The sequence below is a fragment of the Ranitomeya variabilis genome, chromosome 2 (assembly GCF_051348905.1).
Source record: "Ranitomeya variabilis isolate aRanVar5 chromosome 2, aRanVar5.hap1, whole genome shotgun sequence".
Taxonomy (NCBI): Eukaryota; Metazoa; Chordata; class Amphibia; order Anura; family Dendrobatidae; genus Ranitomeya; species Ranitomeya variabilis.
Genome location: NC_135233.1, coordinates 154,945,202 through 154,964,113, shown reverse-complemented (window position 1 = coordinate 154,964,113; position 18,912 = coordinate 154,945,202). Strand labels below are relative to the sequence as shown.

General features: G+C 44.8%; 1 protein-coding gene across 2 annotated transcripts in view; it reads right to left on the bottom strand.

Moving 5' to 3' along the window:
• The window catches only part of VTA1 (vesicle trafficking 1), a 321,449-nt gene that overhangs the window by 116,031 nt on the left and 186,506 nt on the right, over window positions 1–18,912 (bottom strand). For both annotated transcript variants that reach the window (XM_077283110.1, XM_077283109.1), the window contains exon 4: window positions 13,456–13,531. In XM_077283110.1, the coding sequence (XP_077139225.1) occupies window positions 13,456–13,531 (76 nt within the window). The remainder of the gene's footprint in view (window positions 1–13,455; window positions 13,532–18,912) is intronic.

Sequence of the window (18,912 nt, the reverse complement as noted above, 5' to 3'; positions counted from 1 at the left end):
TGATGAACCTAATGTTAAAGGGGAAACGTGTTGAGTTGTGTTTGGTAATGAGCTTTTGGGCCTATGGACTACACTGAGCACGAACTCAGTGAGTGAAATATTATTGGTGTATATTTATACACTTAAATTCCTTATAGCGGTGAGCCCACTTATATTGGGGCTACATGGGATTATATTAGGTCCTTGTCCTCTCTCTATTGATGTTATTCAGATACCATTATGGTGCAATTATTAAATAAGAATAAGAATCTTTAAAGCGGACTAAAGAAATTGGTGTGGCACCCTATTGTATATTATGTAAGAACAAGATTTATTTTTACTTGGCCTAATTGAATTGGGGTGGCACCATAGTTGTATACAATTTTTGGAAGACCATAAGAGATTCCCTTGTGTAGTACACTCGTAAAAGGCCGCTGATCTGTCAGCATTTAGTATTTAAGGGTATCAACAGTACCTGGTAAATGAATTTTTGATATCATACACTTTGATTCCAACCTCTCCTCTTTTCTGTTTTTTGATAATAATACACTTGTGCTAGTGGGAGTTTATAACAAGTTTCTCCCTACATCAACAGAGAATAACGGTGAGAAAGGTCAGCTGCTGTCGAATGGGGGCAGGTCTAGGGTGCCAACCTCCGCTGTAAGGTAGGTGAAAGATTAATGAATGAAACAGGGATAGTTGTATATATTCATGCCTAAAAAATATTTTTTACTTTTGTCTAATCACACTGCATAATCAAACAGCATTTGCACCTTATTTGAACAGTGTTTAATTAACTATAAGGGATTTTCCTTAGGTATGACACTCGTAACCTCGTAATGTTTGCTGACTTGTCAGCACTAAGAGAGCAACAGCGCCTTATAGATTAATTTTTGATATGATATGCTTTGATGCTAAACTCTTCCTTTTCTGTTCTTGAATTTGTTGGGAGTTACACCTTAAATCTTGCTGATACAACTGAAGGGTCATACACCGACGAGTGGGGATGCCATCTGCGCAGGTCTAGGTTGTCCACCTCTGCTGTAAGGTAGGAGAGAGACTAAGGAATGCAATAGGGATAGATTCTGTCCCCCTCTGGTTGTATGTGTCCTAATTGTTACATTGGTATTAATTATGGTGTTTTGTACATAGTGCTTTTTAATCCATGAATTAAAAGGTATATTGTAATAATTTTTCATGGTACAAAAATTGGCATTGATTTGGTGTACACAGGTAGTTGAACATGAAGTCCTGACAGAACCACGTGTGTTACCAAATATTGGTTAACCAAAAGCCATATAGAATCCCCAAAGCACACAGCGAGGTGATTTCAAAAGAGGGGAGGAAAATGGTGAGCCTGGACATCGTCATGGAGTTAAAGAGCATTTAGTACAGCTCCACTGTCCTTGTGCAGAAGACTGGTGGAGAGTAGCATTTCTGCAACAACCAGAGGAAACTAAATGTAGTGTCTAAATGTGATGCGTATACGATGCACAGCTTCGATGATCTCATAAAAAAGCTAGGTTCAGCCAGATACATCACCAGTCTAGACCTAACAAAAAGATACTGGCAAATACTTTTCTCTCAAAGTGCTTAAAAAGAAGACAGACTTTTCTAAACTGATGCTTTCTTCCAGTACACTAGAAGTCCCATAGGCAGGGCCGGACTGGCCATAGGGCACTTCTGGCAAATGCCAGAAGGGCCGGTGCCAGTGGTGGGCCGCTCAATCCGCCGCCCCCGCCGTCGCATTCAACTATACCGGCGTATAGACGCCGGTACAGTTGAATGCAATGATGGAGGAGAGAGCGTCTACAGACGCTCCTCTCCCATCATTCCCCGCTCTGCCTCTGACACTGCGGGTGCGCGATGATGTCATATCATCGCGCACCTGCTGTGTCCCGGGCAGACTGCAGCTGCTGAGACAGGAGCAGGAACCAGGAAGCAACGCTGGGCACGAGGAGAGGTGAGGAGAGTTTTTTTTTTTTCTGGACTGTGGGGCCATTCTCGGAGGAGGTGAGGGGAGGAAGAGAAGAGATGTGGGCTGTATATAGTTCTCTGTGGGCTGTGCTCTGTGCTGTATATAGTTCTCTGTGGGCTGTGCTCTGTGCTGTATACTGCTGTGGGCTGTATATAGTTCTCTGTGGGCTGTGCTCTGTGCTGTATACTGCTGTGGGCTGTATATAGCTCTCTGTGGGCTGTGCTCTGTGCTGTATATAGTTCTCTGTGGGCTGTGCTCTGTGCTGTATACTGCTGTGGGCTGTATATAGTTCTCTGTGGGCTGTGCTCTGTGCTGTATACTGCTCTGTGCTGTATATAGTTCTCTGTGGGCTGTGCTCTGTGCTGTATACTGCTGTGGGCTGTATATAGCTCTCTGTGGGCTGTGCTCTGTGCTGTATACTACTGTGGGCTGTATATAGTTCTCTGTGGGCTGTGCTCTGTGCTGTATACTGCTGTGGGCTGTATATAGTTCTCTGTGGGCTGTGCTCTGTGCTGTATACTGCTGTGGGCTGTATATAGCTCTCTGTGGGCTGTGCTCTGTGCTGTATACTACTGTGGGCTGTATATAGTTCTCTGTGGGCTGTGCTCTGTGCTGTATACTGCTGTGGGCTGTATATAGATCTGTGGGCTGTGCTCTGTGCTGTATACTGCTGTGGGCTGTATATAGCTCTCTGTGGGCTGTGCTCTGTGCTGTATACTACTGTGTGCTGTATATAGTTCTCTGTGGGCTGTGCTCTGTGCTGTATACTACTGTGGGCTGTATATAGTACTCTGTGTCTGTGCTGTATACTACTGTGGGCTGTATATAGTTCTCTGTGGGCTGTGCTCTGTGCTGTATACTGCTGTGGGCTGTATATAGTTCTCTGTGGGCTGTGCTCTGTGCTGTATACTGCTGTGGGCTGTATATAGTTCTCTGTGGGCTGTGCTCTGTGCTGTATACTACTGTGGGCTGTATATAGTTCTCTGTGGGCTGTGCTGTATACTACTGTGGGCTGTATATAGTTCTCTGTGGGCTGTGCTCTGTGCTGTATACTGCTGTGGGCTGTATATAGCTCTCTGTGGGCTGTGCTCTGTGCTGTATACTACTGTGGGTTGTATATAGTTCTCTGTGGGCTGTGCTCTGTGCTGTATACTGCTGTGGGCTGTATATAGTTCTCTGTGGGCTGTGCTCTGTGCTGTATACTGCTGTGGGCTGTATATAGTTCTCTGTGGGCTGTGCTCTGTGCTGTATACTGCTGTGGGCTGTATATAGTTCTCTGTGGGCTGTGCTCTGTGCTGTATACTACTGTGGGCTGTATATAGCTCTCTGTGGGCTGTGCTCTGTGCTGTATACTACTGTGGGCTGTATATAGTTCTCTGTGGGCTGTGCTCTGTGCTGTATACTGCTGTGGGCTGTATATAGTTCTCTGTGGGCTGTGCTCTGTGCTGTATACTGCTGTGGGCTGTATATAGCTCTCTGTGGGCTGTGCTCTGTGCTGTATACTACTGTGGGCTGTATATAGTTCTCTGTGGGCTGTGCTCTGTGCTGTATACTGCTGTGGGCTGTATATAGTTCTCTGTGGGCTGTGCTCTGTGCTGTATACTGCTGTGGGCTGTATATAGCTCTCTGTGGGCTGTGCTCTGTGCTGTATATAGTTCTCTGTGGGCTGTGCTCTGTGCTGTATACTACTGTGGGCTGTATATAGTTCTCTGTGGGCTGTGCTCTGTGCTGTATACTGCTGTGGGCTGTATATAGCTCTCTGTGGGCTGTGCTCTGTGCTGTATACTACTGTGGGCTGTATATAGTTCTCTGTGGGCTGTGCTCTGTGCTGTATACTGCTGTGGGCTGTATATAGCTCTCTGTGGGCTGTGCTCTGTGCTGTATACTACTGTGTGCTCTGTGCTATATATAGTTCTCTGTGGGCTGTGCTCTGTGCTGTATACTACTGTGGGCTGTATATAGTTCTCTGTGGGCTGTGCTCTGTGCTGTATACTGCTGTGGGCTGTATATAGCTCTCTGTGGGCTGTGCTCTGTGCTGTATACTACTGTGGGCTGTATATAGTTCTCTGTGGGCTGTGCTCTGTGCTGTATACTACTGTGTGCTGTATATAGTTCTCTGTGGGCTGTGCTCTGTGCTGTATACTACTGTGGGCTGTATATAGTACTCTGTCTGTGCTCTGTGCTGTATACTACTGTGGGCTGTATATAGTTCTCTGTGGGCTGTGCTCTGTGCTGTATACTACTGTGGGCTGTATATAGTTCTCTGTGGGCTGTGCTGTATACTACTGTGGGCTGTATATAGTTCTCTGTGGGCTGTGCTCTGTGCTGTATACTGCTGTGGGCTGTATATAGTTCTCTGTGGGCTGTGCTCTGTGCTGTATACTACTGTGGGCTGTATATAGTTCTCTGTGGGCTGTGCTCTGTGCTGTATACTGCTGTGTGCTCTGTGGGCTGTGCTCTGTGCTGTATACTGCTGTGGGCTGTATATAGTTCTCTGTGGGCTGTGCTCTGTGCTGTATACTGCTGTGGGCTGTATATAGCTCTCTGTGGGCTGTGCTCTGTGCTGTATACTACTGTGTGTTCTGTGCTATATATAGTTCTCTGTGGGCTGTGCTCTGTGCTGTATACTGCTGTGGGCTGTATATAGTTCTCTGTGGGCTGTGCTCTGTGCTGTATACTGCTGTGGGCTGTATATAGTTCTCTGTGGGCTGTGCTCTGTGCTGTATACTACTGTGGGCTGTATATAGCTCTCTGTGGGCTGTGCTCTGTGCTGTATACTACTGTGGGCTGTATATAGTTATCTGTGGGCTGTGCTCTGTGCTGTATGCTACTGTGGGCTGTATATAGTTCTCTGTGGGCTGTGCTCTGTGCTGTATGTAGTTCTCTGTGGGCTGTGCTCTGTGCTGTATACTACTGTGGGCTGTATATAGTTCTCTGTGGGCTGTGCTCTGTGCTGTATACTACTGTGGGCTGTATATAGTACTCTGTGGGCTGTGCTGTATATAGTACTCTGTGGGCTGTGCTGTATATAGTACTCTGTGGGCTGTGCTGTGTATAGTACTCTGTGGGCTGTGCTGTATATAGTACTCTGTGGGCTGTGCTGTATATAGTACTCTGTGGGCTGTGCTGTATATAGTACTCTCTGGGCTGTGCTGTATATAGTACTCTCTGGGCTGTGCTGTATATAGTACTCTCTGGGCTGTGCTTTATATAGTACTCTGGGCTGTGCTGTATATAGTACTCTGGGCTGTGCTTTATATAGTTCTCTGTGGGCTGTGCTGTATATAGTTCTCTGTGGGCTGTGCTGTATATAGTTCTCTGTGGGCTGTGCTGTATATATTACTTTGTGGGCTGTGCTGTATATATTACTTTGTGGGCTGTGCTGTATATATTACTCTGTGGGCTGTGCTGTATACTACTGTGTGGACTGTGCTGTATACTTCTACGTGGGCTGTGCTGTATACTACTGTGTGGTCTGTGCTGTATACTACTGTGTGGTCTGTGCTGAATACTGCTGTGTGGGCTGTGTTATCTACTACGCGAGCTGTGCTATAGTATGCAGGCTGTGCTGTATACTATGCGGTTTGTGCTATATAATATGCGGGCTTTGCTATATACTATGGGGAGTATTTTATATTCTATGGGGGAGGCCATGTTATGTACTATGTGGCTGTGTTATATACTATTGTGGGGGTATATTATATTCTATGGGGGAGGCTGCGTTATATACTATGGGGGGCTGCATTATATTCTATGGGGGGCTACATTATATATTATGGGGAGGTGGGCTGTATTATATTCTATGGGGGTTACATACTCTGGGGTGGCTGCATTATACTCTGTGGGGTGGCTGCATTATACTCTGGGGTGGCTGCATTATACTCTGGGGTGGCTGCATTATACTCTGGGGTGGCTGCATTATACTATATGTGGGCTGCATTATACTGTATCGAGGACTATGGGGAATACGTTATACTATATGAAGAACTATGGGGTGCATTATACTATGGGAAGTGAATTGTACTACATGGATGACTGTGGCGGTGCATTATACTATATGGAGCACTATGAGGATTGTATTATGCTATATGGAGGACTATGAGGATTGTATTATGCTATATGGAGGACTATGAGGAGTGTATTATACTATGTGGAGGACTGAGCAGTGTATTTTAATATATGGAGGACTATAGGGAGTGTATTATACTATATGGAGGACTATGGAGCACATTATAATATATGGAGGACTATGGGGTGTATTTTACTAAACAAGTAAAATGCTGCATATTCGGATTGTTTTTGCTGGAACAAAAAGCCTTGTTGTCAGCAGCACATTGCCAGTGTAAACTGTAGATGTGCTGCTGAAAACATGATACTGTATGGTGATCTATTAGTGATCGTTCTGTCTCATCATTATTCCTCAGCTGGTGGAAAGAGGCCGGGAAACAAGCGTTGAACAACTTCAGTATTGTCGATCAAACTCGTTTAGCGGCCTGAACTCAGCGCACGTAAATACAACAGAAAGGCTTCTGTGTGATGTGCAATATGTTAGCATTTGGGGACCCATTTTAAACTTTGCCTAGGGCCCCACTTTGCCTAAAACCGGCCCTGCCTACAAGCGTACAAAGATATTATACAGTCACCATGTGACAAGTGGGCCTGTGTAACTTCAAATGCCAGGGCTGAATTTTAGTCCCAGTCCGGCCCTGCCCATAGGGCTGCAAGAAGCCCCAGCTACCTTCCAGAAGGCCATGGACTAGATCTTAGCCCCTCACAAAAAGTATGCCACAGCTTACCTCAACGATATTGTGATATTCAGCCTGGATTGAGGACGTCATTGGCAGAAGAACCAGGCCGTGCTGTATGTGCTGAGGAGGGGGGTTTACCATAAACCCAAAGAAGGGTGCCATGGGTAGAAAGAAGGAAAAATACTTGTGCTACATCATTGGGAAAGTCAAAATAAAGCTGCAAGTGAATAAGGGAGAGGCAATCCAAAACGGGCCGCCACCAGTCTCAAGAAGCAGGTTTGGGCATTTATGGGAATGTTGGGACACTATAGGCAGTTTATCTCTAATTTCGCCATGATAGCCGCACCCCTGACCAACCTTAAGGATACGAAGATGTTCATTGCCACATGGTCTCTTGAAGGAGAGATGGAGTTCAAAGAGCTGAAACTCAGGGCTACAAGACTAACTTTCATGTGGAATACAGGCCTGGGAAGCTGCACAGTAACGCAGATGCCCTGTCTAGACTTTCCTGTTTTGTGACTGAAGGTGCCAAAACCCCCTTGGGTCTTACCTTGTGTGGTAGATTCCGGCTTCTATGGATCTGGTACTTAGTGCTTGCTCCTGTGCCGCTATGATTAGTGCCTCTGTGCTGTCTCTGAGTCCTACTTCCTCCAGCCATTGGTAGGATTTCTCCACGTCAGCCACCTCCATTATCAGTCGATGGTACATCCCATGCAGCGGCTTCTCTTTCCATAGCTTGCCATGGCTTCATGTTCTTGTTCTTCCTTCCAGTTCTGTTGTTGTTGCTGCCTTAGGCTTTCTCTCAGCATCTCCTCTTTTGGTCCCATTTTTCTGATGTATTCCAGGATACTACTTGATGTTTCATCCTTGATGATGGCTTGGATGCTTATCAAGCCTCAACCACACTCCTTTCTATTGGTAAAAAAATCTTTGGGTGTTAGATTTAGGGTGGAGACCTCCATGCACTGAGGAGCTTTCGTGTCTTCACATCGGCAGCTTCCATCTCTTCTTTTGGCCAGCACACTATGCCAGCAGGGTATCCGATAACTGGCAGGGCATATGTATTGATGACAGATTTTATTCTTCCCATTGAGATGTCTCTTCAGGACCTGTCTTACTCTTTGATGGTATTTGGATGTTGCTGCTTTCCTTGCCTCTTCATCATGGTTACCGTAACCCTGTGGGATGCCGAGGTACTTGTAGCATGTCTGTACATCTGCTATGTGCCCTGCTGGCAATTCCACTCCATCAGTCTTGACTACCTTGCCTCTTTTTATTACCAACTGGTCGCACTTCTCCATTCTGAAGGACATCCCAATGTCTTTGCTGTAGATCCTTCTCAGGTGAATCAGTGAATTGATGTCTCGATCGTTTTTTTGCATACAGCTTGATGTCATCCATGTAGAGAATGTGGCTAATGGTGCTTCCACTCTTGAACTTGTATCCATAGCCAGACTATCTGACTGAGTGGGTGCAGAACAGCAATGGGGACAGTGCATCACCTTGGTATATGCCGCATGTTTTTACAATCTTTTTTCACTTTTTTTTTTTACTTTGTCCGACTATGGGACTTTCATTTTTTGCAGGCTTATCGCTTGTATAGCAAGGTCGGTAAGTAGCAGGCGACCTGGACGAATGGATACGTCTAAGGTCAGAAAGGGGTTAAGGACTGACTACTATGAAAGGTCATGATAGTTAGTCTGATTGTTATAGGCCTGATGAAGTCCTATCGACTCAAACAGCTTGCATGAATTAAGAAACTTTATTTTTCTATATATTTGGATTTTCCCCGTCATTGGCAGCACTCCTGAGACCAAGGTTTTGCTTTTATTTTCCTTGACTTCTATGGTGTTTACGGCTTATTGTGCTCATATGGACAGATACTCCAGTTTCTGCTTGGGAACTCTGCAGCTCCTTCAGGGTTACCTTTGGTCTCTATGCTACCTCCTTGTCTGGGCTGAATGTCTTGGTGGGCTGCCCTGTCTTGGCACGTTTGTTGTGGCATTACCATATGTTCTTTCCATTTGACGATAATGGATTTGATGGCGCTCTGGGGGAACATCAGAGATTGGGATTTTTTTTGTTTCATTTTTATATCCCAACCCTGATTTGTACTTCAAAAACTGTGTCACTGACTTGTTTGGAGATCCCCTTGGTCTTCATGGTCTTGTTTGGTTAGTGGTGCCTCTTGCTTATTGGTGTTGCATCCTCTGTGGCCTTTCAGAAAAGGTCTGTATATACTGACAGACATGTGACACTTAGATTGCTCACAGGTGGACTTCCTTTCACTAAGCATGTGACTTATGAAAGTAATTGCTTACAACAAATTTTTTTAGGGGCTTCATTGAAAAAGGGGTGAATACATATGCACATGCCAATTTTTAGTTATTTGATCCAATAAATTTAATTTATACCTATATTTTTCTCACTTCATCAACTTAAGACTATTTAATGCTGATGCATCAAACTCGGATTACAAAATCATTTAAAAAACAGGTTGTAATATAACAAAATAGGTAAAAAGGCAAGGAGGGTGAGAGACATAAATTTTACAAGCCACAGTACTTCTGACCACTCATTTCTTTATGAAATATTTTAGTAGTCTTATTAAATATTCAATTTTCGTTCAGTATTAGAACACTTTTCCTTCACAAAAATAGTTTTTTTCTTCATTTCTGTCCTCATGGAACAAAAAAAAAAAGTTTTATTTATGAGGTCACTATGTTTAAGTCTCGAAAATATAACGTTGTGTAAGCCACAAATATCACCTAGCATTAAAACTGTGGCCAGGGTTCATAATAAGGTAATATGGAAGGAGGGAGTCATCTGGGGTCACAGTTTTCAGACATGCCGTATTTGCTAATTCAAACAGAACATCATTCGTGTTAACCTTTCATTGCATTTGCTTGCAACAGAAATATGTTAAAATCTCAAGGTCTTGGTAACATTATTTGGATTTAGCTTTTTAAATAAGTCAAGATAATAAAGCTGTCCATGTACTTAAAATGTACCGTCTAATCAAGAAATATATACCGTATATACTCGAGTATAAGCCGAGATTTTCAGCCCAAATTTTTGGGCTGAAAGTGCCCCCTCGGCTTATACTCGAGTCATGATCGGTGGTGGGGTCGGCGGGTGAGCACTGTCATATACTTACCTGCTTCCGGGGCTCCTGGCGCTCCCCCTGCATGTCCCACTGTCTCCGGGTGCCGCAGCCTCTTCTCCTGAGCGGTCACGTGGGACCGCTCATTAGAGAAATGAATAGGCTGCTCCACCCCCCATAGGGGCGGAGCCGCCTATTCATTTCTCTAATGAAGCGGTGCCGGTGACCGCTGATAGAGAAAGAGGCTGCGGCACCGAAGACCAGCTGTCCGGGGGAAGGAGCGGGACGCCGGGAGCAGGTAAGTATCGCATATTCACCTGTCCTCGTTCCACACGCCGGGTGTCGCGCCATCTTCCCGACGTCTCTCTGCACTGACTGCAGGCAGAGGGCGCGATGACGCATATAGTGTGCGCGGCGCCCTCTGCCTGATCAGTCAGTGCGGAGAGACGCCGGGAAGATGGCGCCGAGGAGCTGCAAGCAAGACAGGTGAGTATGTGTTTTTTTTTTTCTTATTGCAGCAGCAGCAGCACAGATTTATGTGGAGCATCTATGGGGCAATGGTGCAGAGCACTATATGGCAGAGCTATGGGGCAACAGTGCAGAGCATTATATGGCACAGCTATGGGGCAATGGGGCAGAGCACTATATGGCAGAGCTATGGGGCAACGGTGCAGAGCACTATATGGCAGAGCTATGGGGCAACAGTGCAGAGCACTATATGGCACAGCTATGGGGCAACGGTGCAGAGCACTATATGGCAGAGCTATGGGGCAACAGTGCAGAGCACTATATGGCACAGCTATGGGGCAATGGTGCAGAGCACTATATGGCACAGCTATGGGACAACGGTGCAGAGCACTATATGGCACAGCTATGGGGCAACAGTGCAGAGCACTATATGGCACAGCTATGGGACAACGGTGCAGAGCACTATATGGCACAGCTATGGGGCAACGGTGCAGAGCACTATATGGCACAGCTATGGGGCAACGGTGCAGAGCACTATATGGCACAGCTATGGGGCAACGGTGCAGAGCACTATATGGCACAGCTATGGGGCAACGGTGCAGAGCACTATATGGCACAGCTATGGGGCAACAGTGCAGAGCACTATATGGCACAGCTATGGGGCAACGGTGCAGAGCACTATATGGCAGAGCTATGGGGCAACAGTGCAGAGCACTATATGGCACAGCTATGGGGCAATGGTGCAGAGCACTATATGGCACAGCTATGGGACAACGGTGCAGAGCACTATATGGCACAGCTATGGGGCAACGGTGCAGAGCCCTATATGGCAGAGCTATGGGGCAACAGTGCAGAGCATTATATGGCACAGCTATGGGGCAATGGGGCAGAGCACTATATGGCAGAGCTATGGGGCAACGGTGCAGAGCACTATATGACACAGCTATGGGGCAATGGTGCAGAGCATTATATATATGGCACAGCTATGGGGCAACGGTGCAGAGCACTATATGGCACAGCTATGGGGCAACGGTGCAGAGCATTATATATATGGCACAGCTATGGGGCAACGGTGCAGAGCATTATATATATGGCACAGCTATGGGGCAACGGTGCAGAGCCCTATATGGCAGAGCTATGGGGCAACAGTGCAGAGCATTATATGGCACAGCTATGGGGCAATGGGGCAGAGCACTATATGGCAGAGCTATGGGGCAACAGTGCAGAGCACTATATGACACAGCTATGGGGCAATGGTGCAGAGCATTATATATATGGCACAGCTATGGGGCAACGGTGCAGAGCACTATATGGCACAGCTATGGGGCAACGGTGCAGAGCACTATATGGCACAGCTATGGGGCAATGGTGCAGAGCATTATATATATGGCACAGCTATCTACGGGGCAACGGTGCAGAGCATTGTATATATGGCACAGCTTTATGTGGAGTATCTATGGGGCAACGGTGCAGAGCATTGTATATATGGCACAGCTTTATGTGGAGCATCTATGGGGCCATAATGAATGATATGGAGTATCTATTTCTAATTTTGAAATTCACCGGTACCTGCTGCATTTTCCACCATAGGCTTATACTCGAGTCAATAAGTTTTCCCAGTTTTTTGTGGCAAAATTAGGGGGGTCGGCTTATACTCGGGTCGGCTTATACTCGAGTATATACGGTAATAAATATAAATAAATATATATATATATATATATATATATATATATATATATATATATATATACATATACATACGTTTAATATGGTAAAACTAAAAATACAAAAAAATGTTAATGGCAGACTACAGTTCGATTACAGATAGTAGGGTAAAAAAATAAATAAATAAGCCACCAGGGCTGTGAAGACGGAGTCGTGGAGTCGGAGTCATAGAAATTGAGGAGCAGGAATTGGAGGTTTGTCTTACTGACTCCACAGCCCTGGCAGGGCTGTGGAATCGAAGCCCATTTTGGTGGAGTTGGTGCCATGGAAATTGAGGAGTCGGAGGTTTGGCTTACCGACTCCAAAGACCTGTATGCCACTATGTATATATTTATTCCAGAAAAATTCCTAGTGGATGCTCTATTGCCACTGTCACAGAACTTAAGTTCTTTATAGATTATTCTCATCTTCCTTAGGAGCACATCGCTCAACAGCTTTCTGCATGGGGTGATGGCTCCTGAAGATTGATAGTTTGAGGATGACTGTGTAGCCATCAAAAACATGCTCTGTGCTGCTGCTCATCAGTTATACATCTGCAGCATCAGACAAGTGCAAGGACATTGAAGCTGGAAGGATCCCCAGATTTTGCCACCACCAGAGCACTGCTGGCAAGTGCCTCCTCCTTGCCTATGAAAACTGCTCCCACTGAGACACTGCATAGAACAAAAAACCTGACCAGCACCTCTATATAATGTGAAAAGATGCCTACTGCAATGAATACATAAGTTGCAAAAAGGAGGAATGCAGCAGCACTCTGTAGAAATCAATATATATGCAAACACAAAACCTATCATAATTGCTGAGTAAACTGTAATAAAAAAAAAATATTAAAAAAAAAATTTACTTACAAAAGCGAAGGTTCTTAGCACATAAATTGACCAATTCATGTGAGCCCATCAACCGCGACAAGGTGACACTTCTGCACTGAGACACTGCAGAGGAGGCTAGTAACCTAGGCAAATTGCTGTACACTAAGATAAAAAAAAACCCTGTTTTCTTGAGAATAGAGGATTTTTAATAAGAGGTAAATTGCAAAGCGGCTTGTTTTGACGAGGAAGTTCCAGTTTAACCATTTAGGATTTTGAGAAACCCCCTGTAAGCTTTTGGAATATAGCTTTTCTTTGCCCAAGTTTCCGGCATTTTGCCACTATATGTCATTCAGTTGTCCCGCAACTTGCATGAGAAATGGATCACAGCATAGTTTTTGGGACAGCAGTCGCCTGTCAGAAATAAAAATTGTCACATTTCACTGTATAGATGCTATTAGCAATAGCAGATTAGAGCAATGTGGTCCCCAGGCTTTAAGAGGGTTCCTGATCGGCATATATTGATTGTATCAACAGCTCTTTGCTGTGAAAGCGGCTTTTGGTTTTCAACATCTCAGAACATTCCATCCTGTAAACCGTGAAAGTTACAAAATAATAACATAAAAAGACCATGAAGTTCTGGCTTACCTCTTCAGTGAGTTCACCAAATACAGATAATGTATCAAGCAGAAGGCTGGAGGTGTAAAAAGACTTTATCATGTTCCTAAAAGAGAGAAAGCAATGAACAGATGAGCATGGTGCTAGAGATTGATACTGGAACAATAACAGCAAGGTTTAAATCTCCATACAAAAATCATATGTACACAAAATCATCTACTATATAATTGTCTAAGGGGTACTTCCGTCTGTCTGTCTGTCTCGGACATTCATTGGTCGTGGCCTCTGTCTGTCACGGATTTCAACTCGCTGATTGGTCGTGGCAAAACAGCCACGACCAATCAGCGACGAGCATAGTCCGGCGCCAAAATGGCCGCTTCTTCCTCCCCGCAGTCAGTGCCCGCTCCATTATCCCCTCCAGTCAGTGCTCACACAGGGTTAATGGCAGCGCTAGTGGACCGTGTTATGCCGCGGTGTAACGCACTCTATTAACGCTGCTATTAACCCTGTGTGACCAAATTTTTACTATTGATGCTGCCTATGCAACATCAATAGTAAAAAGATCTAATGTTAAAAATAATAATAATAAAAAAAAATCATTATATACTCACCTTCCGCCGCCTTTCCCGCTCCTCGCTCCATGCAAGCGGCAGGTTCCGGTGCTAAGGATGGTATGCGACAAGGACCTGCCATGACGTCACGGCCATGTGACCGCGACGTCATCACAGGTCCTGCGAGAAGGACCTGCCATGACGTCACGGTCATGTGACTGCGACTACATGACAGGTCCTGCGCTCATACCAACCCTGGGACTGGAAGCTGCCGCATGCACCGCACACAGGGCCAGGACTTCAAGGGGCCTTCGGAAGGTGAGTATATGTTTAGTTTTTATTTTAAGTCTGTATACTACGTGGCTCTGTGCTGTATACGCCGTTGCTGGGCAATATACTACGTGGCTGGGCAATATACTACGTGGCGGGGCAATATACTACGTAGCGGGGCAATATACTACGTGGCTGGGCAATATACTATGTGGGCTGTGCAATATACTACGTGGCGGGGCAATATACTAAGTGGCGGGGCAATATACTAAGTGGCGGGGCAATATACTAAGTGGCGGGGCAATATACTACGTGGCTGGGCAATATACTACGTGGCTCTACAATATACTACGTGACTGGGCAATATACAGGTCCTTCTCAAAAAATTAGCATATAGTGTTAAATTTCATTATTTACCATAATGTAATGATTACAATTAAACTTTCATATATTATAGATTCATTATCCACCAACTGAAATTTGTCAGGTCTTTTATTGTTTTAATACTGATGATTTTGGCCTACAACTCCTGATAACCCAAAAAACCTGTCTCAATAAATTAGCATATTTCAACCGTCCAATCAAATAAAAGTGTTTTTTAATAACAAACAAAAAAAACATCAAATAATAATGTTCAGTTATGTACTCAATACTTGGTCGGGAATCCTTTGGCAGAAATGACTGCTTCAATGCGGCGTGGCATGGAGGCAATCAGCCTGTGACACTGCTGAGATGTTATGGAGGCCCAGGATGCTTCAATAGCGGCCTTAAGCTCATCCAGAGTGTTGGGTCTTGCGTCTCTCAACTTTCTCTTCACAATATCCCACAGATTCTCTATGGGGTTCAGGTCAGGAGAGTTGGCAGGCCAATTGAGCACAGTAATACCACGGTCAGTAAACCATTTACCAGTGGTTTTGGCACTGTGAGCAGGTGCCAGGAAGCATGAAGTGCTCCAAAATCTCCTGATAGCTAGCTGCATTGACCCTGCCCTTGATGAAACACAGTGGACCAACACCAGCAGCTGACATGGCACGCCACACCATCACTGACTGGGTACTTGACACTGGACTTCAGGCATTTTGGCATTTCCTTCTCCCCAGTCTTCCTCCAGACTCTGGCACCTTGATTTCCGAATGACATGCAAAATTTGCTTTCATCAGAAAAAAGTACTTGGGACCACTTAGCAACAGTCCAGTGCTGCTTCTCTGTAGCCCAGGTCAGGCGCTTCTGCCGCTGTTTATGGTTCAAAAGTGGCTTTACCTGGGGAATGCGGCACCTGTAGCCCATTTCCTGCACACGCCTGTGCACGGTGGCTCTGGATGTTTCCACACCAGACTCAGTCCACTGCTTCCTCAGGTTCCCCAAGGTCTGGAATCGGTCCTTCTCCACAATCTTCCTCAGGGTCCGGTCACCTCTTCTCGTTGTACAGCGTTTTCTGCCACATTGTTTCCTTCCAACAGACTTACCATTGAGGTGCCTTGATACAGCACTCTGGGAACAGCCTATTTGTTGAGAAATTTCTTTCTGGGTCTTAACCTCTTGCTTGAGGGTGTCAATGATGGCCTTCTTGACATCTGTCAGGTCGCTAGTCTTACCCATGATGGGGGTTTTGAGTAATGAACCAGGCAGGGAGTTTTTAAAAGCCTCAGGTATCTTTTGCATGTGTTTAGAGTTAATTAGTTGATTCAGAAGATTAGGGTAATAGGTCGTTTAGAGAACCTTTTCTTGATATGCTAATTTATTGAGACAGGTTTTTTGGGTTATCAGGAGTTGTAGGCCAAAATCATCAGTATTAAAACAATAAAAGACCTGACAAATTTCAGTTGGTGGATAATGAATCTATAATATATGAAAGTTTAATTGTAATCATTACATTATGGTAAATAATGAAATTTAACACTATATGCTAATTTTTTGAGAAGGACCTGTACTACGTGACTGGGCAATATACTACGTGACTGGGCAATATACTACGTGACTGGGCAATATACTACGTGACTGGGCAATATACTACGTGACTGGGCAATATACTACGTGACTGGGCAATATACTACGTGACTGGGCAATATACTACGTGACTGGGCAATATACTACGTGACTGGGCAATATACTACGTGGCTGGGCAATATACTACGTGTCTGGGCAATATACTACGTGGCTGGGCAATATACTTCATGGCTGGGCAATATAATACGTGGACATGCATATTCTAGAATACCCGATGCGTTAGAATCGGGCCACCATCTAGTCAGTACATAATGAGCTAATATTGCATCTTACAAAGCACAGCGCTAGCATTTAGCATCACTTTCACACTTATGGGGATCTAACCTCTGGGGTTCCAAGGGAATAAAGGGGCAGCAGTGATCGTGTAGCGGGGCAGCAGTGATGGTGTAGCATCCCATCCCATCCTGGCCACAAACTGTGTGCTGACAAGTACCAATAATACAAGTCAATGTAAATAAAATAGTCATTATTTTCTCTGTTATATACACTGCATCTCATGAGCAAACAAAAGCATGCGCTGCTTGTAGTAAATTTGTACTTGTGCCACCTGCTTAACATTCTGCAGTTATTCGGGCTCATTCTTCAAAAGTTTCTTAAAAAATAAATAAATCAACATGGGGAGGAATAAAGTTCAAAGGAATAGCAGTCAGTTGAACTTGTATTTAGTTGGCAGCTCTCTAAAGCTAATGGGCAACGTAAGTATGATTGGCATCTAAAGGTGCTTTCACAATAGCGTCGTACGACACACGTCGCAATGCATCGTTTTGGAGAAAAAAACGCATCCTGCAAAATTGCCTGCAGGATGCGTATTTTCTCCATACACTTGCATTAGCGACGCATTGCGACGGATTGCCACACGATGCATCCGTCGTGCGACGGATGAGTCGTGTTGCGGCGGACCGTCGGCACAAAAAAAGTTACATGTAACGTTTTTTTGTGCGTCGTGTCCGCCATTTCCGACCGCGCATGCGTGGCCGGAACTCCGTCCGCGCCTCCCCGGACATCACAACGGGGCAGTGGATGCGTTGTAAAAATGCATCAGCTACCCCCGTTGTGTTTTTTTTTCACAGTATGCGTCGGTACGTCGGCACGTCGCATTAACGCTAGTGTGAAAGTAGCCTAAGTATGCTAATATACCGTCCAGAGAGAAACAACTAGCACTCTGGTGCCACCTATTGGGGGTAAAAATCCTAAAAGTCAATAATAACCCTTTAACAAGACATTCCACATGACCCTTGGATAAAAACACCCTGAAACTGCTATCTTCAAATGGAGTGCCTGGTTTGGTTGTTATCCTAAGTAATGTGGCATGGCTCTTTTAAGAAGCCCTCCCAGGAACATTTACCCCCATAAATCTGTGTATGTACTGTAGTGTCAGTGTGTAAATATACTCCTCTACCAAAGTCTTCTCGGTATCCAGGGACATTCACCTCGTGTTCTGTGTGACCCAGGAGTGGATTTTACAATGTAAGCCACTAAGGGCAGTTTCCAGACCACTTCTGGTCACTGCTCTCACCATGTGCTTGTTCAAAGGCCCTGTAATCACTTTACATAAAATGTTAACAAACTTAAGAACAAGCACTGACAGACCATTAATGTATCACTATAGCAGCCAAAAATCCAGCAGTAAGACTTTGCTACTGAGCAGAACTGTCAGTCATGGAGGAGTGTCCGCCCGCCTCCAACAGAAGTGAAAGGCTGTGCAGCAATATGCTACTGAAGGCACAGGCCGACAGTAACCTTCTAATGAAAACTCCAGCCTAGAACAATGATGGTACATAGATTAGATTTGTATTTTCTATTAATTGGATCATGGTTTACAGATGGTATACTGGTTCTCTATCTTTAGCCTAAAACGACAGTACCTGCATGGCTTATTTTAATACAAATGCATCATGCTCATGCCCTTGTGTTTAATGGTCCTCTTTAGAAATAAAAGCTGCAAATAAAGATGATCCAATTGTCCAGCGCATAGAATGGTGCTCAGATTTTTAAAGCTGTTTTCATTAGAAAGGAATGGATGGGAATAAGCAATGGCGCCTGACAATGGAGAATGAAGAGTACCACCTCAGCCATCCATGTGCTGCAGGCGCTATCCACAGGCGGAGAGCTTGCCGACACTGCTAAACTTCTGAGTAGGCGGGACAAGATACTAAACTGCATATGTACGAAAGACTTAAACCACTTTTGTGGGAGGGTCAATGAGCACTCCAGGTAATACTAAATAATAAGCCCCCCCCCCACACAGACTAATGACTGCCAAACCCATCCATACTGAGAGGTTCAGCCAGCAGTCAAATGTGTACAGATGTCAGGGGAGATAAGAATCCATCATGGCCGATTTCATCAGCTGATCCTTTTGTTCTGTAGGAGATAAACAGCTGCCATAGAAGTTTATCAGCGGCTCTCTCATAAAGATAATAGGAGTGCTCAGCAAAATAAATTCTCCTGTTCCCGGGAGAGTTGGATGGGATAACAACTTGACAAACGATTGGTTGAACCATTTTTTTTTTTGTATTGTACAACATACATATTGTCACTTTGGCCACACTAAGATATTCTGCCTTGAAAAACAGACAAATGTAAAAAAAAAAAATTCTAAAAATAACGCACAAAAATAAGTCAAAACTATTATATGAACTACTGGCATGGGCAACTT